Source organism: Cyprinodon tularosa, unplaced genomic scaffold, assembly GCF_016077235.1.
Source record: "Cyprinodon tularosa strain WSP-4 unplaced genomic scaffold, ASM1607723v1 ctg1238, whole genome shotgun sequence".
Lineage (NCBI taxonomy): Eukaryota > Metazoa > Chordata > Actinopteri > Cyprinodontiformes > Cyprinodontidae > Cyprinodon > Cyprinodon tularosa.
This window is the reverse complement of record NW_024038046.1, coordinates 21,182-28,390: the sequence shown is the minus strand read 5'-3', so window position 1 is coordinate 28,390 and position 7,209 is coordinate 21,182. Positions and strand designations below refer to the sequence as shown.

At 40.7% G+C, this 7,209-nt stretch overlaps 1 protein-coding gene across 1 annotated transcript in view; it reads left to right on the top strand.

Annotated features, from left to right (window-relative positions):
* Nucleotides 1–246: 246 nt before the first annotated feature.
* The window catches only part of LOC119777412 (collagen alpha-6(VI) chain-like), a gene marked incomplete at its 3' end in the record, with an annotated part of 27,971 nt that continues 21,008 nt past the window's right edge, over nucleotides 247–7,209 (top strand). Inside the window, exons 1-3 of the mRNA XM_038276280.1 lie at nucleotides 247–334; nucleotides 4,847–5,398; nucleotides 5,945–6,556. Of these exons, the coding sequence (XP_038132208.1) occupies nucleotides 247–334; nucleotides 4,847–5,398; nucleotides 5,945–6,556 (1,252 nt within the window). The remainder of the gene's footprint in view (nucleotides 335–4,846; nucleotides 5,399–5,944; nucleotides 6,557–7,209) is intronic.

Sequence of the window (7,209 nt, the reverse complement as noted above, 5' to 3'; positions counted from 1 at the left end):
GACTATGTTCTATTATTTTTCTATGTGAATATCAGATTGTTCATTCTTCTTTGCCTTTTCTGCAAAGTGCTTTAAATCAGTCCTGGCTGTCTTTATCCAGGCTGGATCTGATCCTGACGTTTGAAACAGGAGGCAGGGAAAGCAGGATAAAGCTTTAGCCTCGCTGCATGCAGTTAGCCTAGCCTTGAGCTAAACCAGGTCCTGGAAAAAGACGTTACTTGCACCATTTCTCCCTCTCTCTCTCCAATGCGTCTCCTGCCCCCACAACTCGACCTGTCAATCACCCGCAAAACGTCCGCGCTGTGGCGGGAGGTGATGAGCAAATACACTTCCTGTCAGCTCGGGGCGCAGCTCTCCTATATTTCTGCATTGCAGAGGAGCTGCTGCTAATTGGACAACTTTTAACAAGAATCTATGGGCGAAACTTTTTGCTCTTTAGAGTGAAAATACGTCACAAACTTTACTTGTCATTAATGATTTAATATTTACCTTGCAAATCTAAAAAATATATACCAATATATTTCGAAATGTTTCAAATTGTTTGAAAATAATGAAATAATAAAGAAAAAAATATATTTATATTTTTTTAAATGTCTTAATCGGGTGGGCGGGGCAGCATGTTAGCGCCATCTATTGACCAGCAGCCACTGGTAGTAACATCCTCCCTAACTAACCTGGTCAGCAGCAGGTTTTCTTCGGTAAACTCAGAGTCCTCTTTCTCCTTACAGCAAATCATGCTTTATTTCCTGATTTAGTCAGATTTTGTCTTAGTTTTGTGCATAAATACATATATATATATATATATATATATATATATATATATATTCACTAGGTCTGTTACACACATTAGGTTTTAAAAACTAACTTTGCATGTCAGTTTGACAGGATCTTATGAGGCCAGAATGATCAGCATGTTTTTCACAGATAATTAAATATTTATAGGCTTCTACAGGATTCTACAACTCAGAGACAGGATATGAAATGACTTGTTTTTTTGTTTTTTTATATGAGTGACATGCGGATAATTTTATTTTTATTTTATTTACAGTACATGAAGAACTACTGAAATTATTTTCAGATTACACGTAAATACATTCATTAATTTCACCGGGAAAAAGGAATTACTTTAGGATTAGGATTAACTTGATGATAACAACCCAATGAGCCTGCTGGCACAATCTGAAGCCGTTCTATGGGACTGAGAATAGTAATAATAGATAATAACGACCATTTATTGGGATAATAACATCCAAAGCACGGCTGCACACTAAGCATGCTTGTAGCGACAGTGGAGAGGAAAAACTCCCTTTGAACAGGAAGAAACCTAGATAGAAAACACAACCGTCAACCAGCTCCACAGGCGGCCCCGTCCAGGAAACACACAGCCAGGCAGACGAGCTCCGAGCCAGCTCCCATGTCAGAGGATGAAGAGAGCACATCCAGTTAGTCACAGTCAGAGAAACAGGACTACACTGGAAAACAGCCCAAGCTCCAACATCTAGAAACAAAGGTGTTGATGGCAGCAGCACAGCTGATATTTCTCTCCAGGATGGAGTCACAGCCAAACAGGAACCGACCAGATGAAGCTACTATGAGGAAAAGCAGAGAGAGCAGAACGTTAGAGATTGAACTAACAGTTCCGCAGAGTGGGAGAATAGAGATAGAATGAAGCAGAATGATGAAAAGCTAACTTTTAAATCCCAGACAAAAGCAATCACAATGATGATGCAAAACATCACAATTGTGACTATGACCTGGATGACTGAGAATCTTTACTAGCATTTTATGTCTTTATATTTGTTTTTTTCACTGTAAAATTCTTACTGTTGTGTTTTTAGTTTTTGAGGTCTGTTCAGGGACAACAGATTAAAAAATAGCCTTTTGGCAAATTCTGGTGCATTTGCAGGAATGCTTATTAATGTACACTGCCCCTGTCAAATAAATCTATAATCTGAAAACTATGGAAGTAAAACAGTCTTATTGTAATCTGCCTTTTTTTTTGTAGCACCGTATCTTAAACACTGATTTTTTTTTATTTTTTTTTTACATGTTTTCATTGCAGCTGACTTTTTTGCAGGCAAATTTTTTTTGTAGCTGAATTTTTTTGTAGGCAAATTTTTACCAGATGTAAATTAAGTGTAAGGAATTCAATGTGTAATAAAATTCTGTGTTTAAAATACAATGTTAAAAAAATGAAAAAGGGAGATTACAATGAGACTGTTTTTCTTCCATAGAAAACCAGTTAAACATCCAGTCAAGTATATGCCTGCTGTTGAAGTCAGAGAAACAGGACTACACTGGAAAACAGCCCAAGCTCCAACATCTAGAAACAAAGGTGTTGATGGCAGCAGCACAGCTGATATTTCTCTCCAGGATGGAGTCACAGCCAAACAGGAACAGACCAGATGAAGCTACTATGAGAAAAAGCAGAGAGAGCTGCCTTTTGTATCTACAGGTGCTGGTCATAAAATTAGAATATCATGAAAAAGTAGATTGATTTCAGTAATTCCATTTAAAAAGTGAAACTTGTATATTATATTCATACATTACATACAAACTCATATATTTCAGATGTTTATTTTGTTTAATTTTGATGATTACAAATGACAACAAATGAAAATCTCAAATTCATCATATCAGAAAATTAGAATATTGTGAAAAGGTTCAAAATTGATGGCCCCTGGTGCCACACTCTAATCAGCTAATTAACTCAAACCACCTGCAAAAGCCTTTAAATGGTCTTTCAGTCTAGTTCTATAGGCTACACAATCATGGGGAAGACTGCTGACTTGACAGTTGTCCAAAAGACGACCATCGACACCTTGCACAAGGAGGGCAAGACACAAAAGGTCATCGCTAAAGAGGCTGGCTGTTCACAGAGCTCAGTGTCCAAGCACATTAATAGAGAGGCGAAGGGAAGGAAAAGATGTGGTCGAAAAAAGTGTACAAGCAAGAGAGATAACCGCACCCTGGAGAGGATTGTGAAACAAAACCCCTTCAAAAATGTGGGGGAGATTCACAAAGAGTGGACTGCAGCTGGAGTGAGTGCTTCAAGAACCACCACACACAGACGTATGAAAGACATGGGTTTCTGCTGTCGCATTCCTTGTGTCAAGCCACTCTTGAACCACAGACAGCGTCAGAAGCGTCTTGCCTGGGCTAAAGAGAAACAGGACTGGACTGCTGGTGAGTGGTCCAAAGTCATGTTCTCTGATGAAAGTAAATTTTGCATTTCCTTTGGAAATCAAGGTCCCAGAGTCTGGAGGAAAAGAAGAGAGGCACTTCATCCACGTTGCTTGAAGTCCAGTGTAAAGTTTCCACAGTCAGTGATGGTTTGGGGTGCCATGTCATCTGCTGGTGTTGGTCCATTGTGTTTTCTGAGGTCCAGGGTCAACGCAGCCACATACCAGGAAGTTTTAGAGCACTTCATGCTTCCTGCAGCTGACCAACTTTTTGGAGATGCAGATTTCATTTTCCAACAGGACTTGGCACCTGCACACAGTGCCAAAGCTACCAGTACCTGGTTGAAGGACCATGGTATCCCTGTTCTTAATTGGCCAGCAAACTCTCCTGGCCTTAACCCCATAGAAAATCTATGGGGTATTGTGAAGAAGAAGATGCAATACACCAGACCCAACAATTCAGAAGAGCTAAAAGCCACTATTAGAGCAACCTGGGCTATCATAACACCTGAGCAGTGCCACAGACTGATCGACTCCATGCCACGCCGCATTGCTGCAGTAATACAGGCCAAAGGAGGCCCAACTAAATACTGAGTGCTGTACATGCTCATACTTTTCATGTTCATACTTTTCAGTTGGCCAACATTTCTATAAATCCTTTGTTTTTATTGGTCTTCAGTAATATTCTAATTTTCTGATATGATGAATTTGAGATTTTCATTTGTTGTCATTTGTAATCATCAAAATTAAACAAAATAAACATCTGAAATATATGAGTTTGTATGTAATGTATGAATATAATATACAAGTTTCACTTTTTAAATGGAATTACTGAAATCAATCTACTTTTTCATGATATTCTAATTTTATGACCAGCACCTGTATGCTTCTTTTTCTATGTCTGCTTCTGTCTCCTTGAACCCCAGTGGGCCTCAGCAGATGGCCGCTCACACTGAGCCTGGTTCTGCTGGAGGTTTCTTCCTGTTCAAAGGGAGTTTTTCCTCTCCACTGTCGCTACAAGCATGCTTAGTGTGAGGGATTGCTGAAGAGTCAATGAGTCGATGCAATCAGCTGGTTTTCCTTAGATACCGGTGAATTGCTATAAAGATACACTCTTTACTAAAGAGTCTCTTTACAGTTCAATGTAAAAGGAAAATTACGCGAAAAAGTTAAACATACCTTTACTTTTTATTGGAAAAAAGTAATCCTCTCAAAATAATAACCAGAATAATCTGTAGATGGAGCACTTATATATTTAGGCAGCATGGAAGTTGTTGTTTGTCTAAAAAAACTGCGGCTCTAGCCATGGAAGATTGTGGATGGAGCTGGTAGGGGCCCCTATAGAACTTGTCCTGGTTGGTGGCCCCTGTAATGAAGACATAATAATGCTAGTATTTTGTTGTGATGATAAGCATTGGCCCAGAAACTGAATTGTCCCCAGGATCACAATTCTTATCTACCAGATCTTGGATCACAAGAGCTGCTGGTGGCTTTTTGGTTCTCCCCATGATAAAACACTGCCCCCTCCTGGCAAAGTTGGTCTAGAGCTGCCAGTGGTTCTACCTTCATGTCTTTCTGATTTTCTGTACTGCTCACAATGCTGAGACCATACAACTATTTTCTGAATTCATTTTTAATTTTACTTTCTTTCTTTCTTCTTTCAGCTTCGGCCGAGGAATTTGCAGACATCTTTGTCCTGGTGGACAATTCCTTACAAAAGTTAAACCAGTTCAAGAATGAGCTGAACAGAATGATCAGCCAGCTGGATGTTGGACCCTCCAGCTATCGTATCGGTCTGGCCCTGTATGGTCGAGATGTTAGGGTTGAGTTCCGTCTGAACGCTCATAAAACCATCAAACAGTACGAGAAAGCGGTCAAAAACTTTCGAACGAGGCCACCGCTGGGCTCAAACTCGGACCTGGCCAAGGCTTTGGAATACGCAGCCGCTAACTTTTTCACCACTGGAAATGGGGGCCGTGCGAACCAAGGAGCTCGGCAGTTTTTGGTTGTTGCTCTTCAGCAAGACTTCAGCGAACGTGTGTTTGAGCTTGCAAATACGCTCAGATCTGAAGGAGTGACCATTGTGGCGATGAGTGAGACTGTACCAAAGGAAAGAATGCGAAGATTTGCAGACCCAGGATTTGAATTTGAGAATCTGAAAATTACTGAGCTGAAGAATACCTTCACTACCCAACAAGAGGAAAAAATTGAGAGAGGTAGGAGCCATCTGCCTTTTCCACACTGTCTGATGTAACATAGATCATTGTTCGGTTTATTTTCTGGTACAAATTTTTGTTATCTTCTACTTTAAATAAAGAAAAGACAAAACATTCAAATTAAAATTGCTCATATAAAACTGAATGTAGATTTCTTACCAGTTGTACCAGAACAAACCATTTTACGGTAACTGATGGTCTACATCTCACGCTGCTTTTGGGGCCAATTTGGACTTTAGCCTTTTTTCTTGGTAGCAACTATTTTAAAATTCTGTTTGTCGTCATCAAGGTCAGTAATTCAGTATTAAGGAGCTAACCTTTGTTTGCTAAAATCAGTTTAGGTCTTTTTGTCCACTGAAATGTACTTCCTGAATAAATGTACAGCCTATATCCAGTCAGTCAAGTTGAATAAAACACAGGAAACATCAATGTCTATTTAATTTGAACTCACCCATCTTCAGCAGCGAACTATTACTGGTGCAGAATTCTGTATTTCAACTGTTTAAGTAAAGACATCATGATAAACTTTCTGCACTATTTTCACAGACAGCACAAGATTCAGCTCTGCAGACATCGTCTTCGTCATCTGTGAGTCGGACGGAATTGGGTCCAGCAACTTCCACTTGATCCGTACTTTTGTGAAGTCGATAATCGGCAGCTTGATTGTCCATCAGAAAAAAGACAGAGTGGCCATCATTACCTACAGTGATCGGCCCACGGTTCATGCTCATCTGAACAGCTTTCAGGACAGAACAGAAGCTCTGGAGTCGATCAACCGTCTCCGTTTCCAGGGTGGTGGCACCCGAACTGGAGCTGCTCTGCGTCTCGCTCTGGATTCAGTCTTCACCCTTGATAAAGGCAGTAGGAAGGGCGTCCAGAAGTTTGCAGTAGTGATCACAGATGGTGGATCCCAGGATAGCGTAAGGGAAGCAGCAGTAGCGCTTCAACGGGCTGGAGTCCGAGTTTTTGCAATTGGACCAAAAGTGAACTCAGCAGAGCTTTACGACTTGGCGTCTTACCCCAGCATCAGGCATGTTTTTGAGATAGATGGTTTTACGAAACTGAAAGCCCTGACAAACATCATGCAGAAGAGCCTTTTCCATTCGATCCTCCAGAGCTCCACCAACTCCTTCAAAAACAGCCAGGACGTCATAGAAGGTGGGAACGTTCAGGTTTTTGTTGTTTATTCATTATTTATAGCCATTGTTTAAAGCAGATATCAAACGTCTACAGACTCTTGTTAAAATGCCAAATTCTTCTTTCCTTAATATGACATTCGTTCTGCAGAAAACTTTTTCCATAAAATGCTCTGATCTCAAACTTACTGATTTAATTACAATTTCCACTGAAAGCCATAAGAATTGTTTTATCCAGTTAGCCGGCAGCGGGAGGTAGCGACTGAAGCCTCTGTCACACCTTGACGATTTAGACCAGCGTGTGCCTTGAAACCTTGGCGTATGTTGGACAGTTATGGGTACATCGACATACGGTGAGTATGTCTGACATATGCCAGCGTCCGCCATCCGTGGGCCGTCAGTTCCAGGTCGTTTATCTGATGGTTGACATACGTTCAGTATCAGTTCCTCATCAGTCGTGGCGTCTAGCTTATCCTAAACCTCTGAGTAACTTCTGCGTAACTTATCAAGAACTTCTCTCCAACGCATATCAAGGTATCCGACGTGTTCCAGAACGTGTTTCTAACTTCTAGCTACTGTATAATGACGTATTGGCAGCGTTTTGGTATAAAGGGGGTTCACAGGAGGAAACCGTCAGTTCTCCTCCAGACTTCATCCCCATCATAGGGTGAGCCA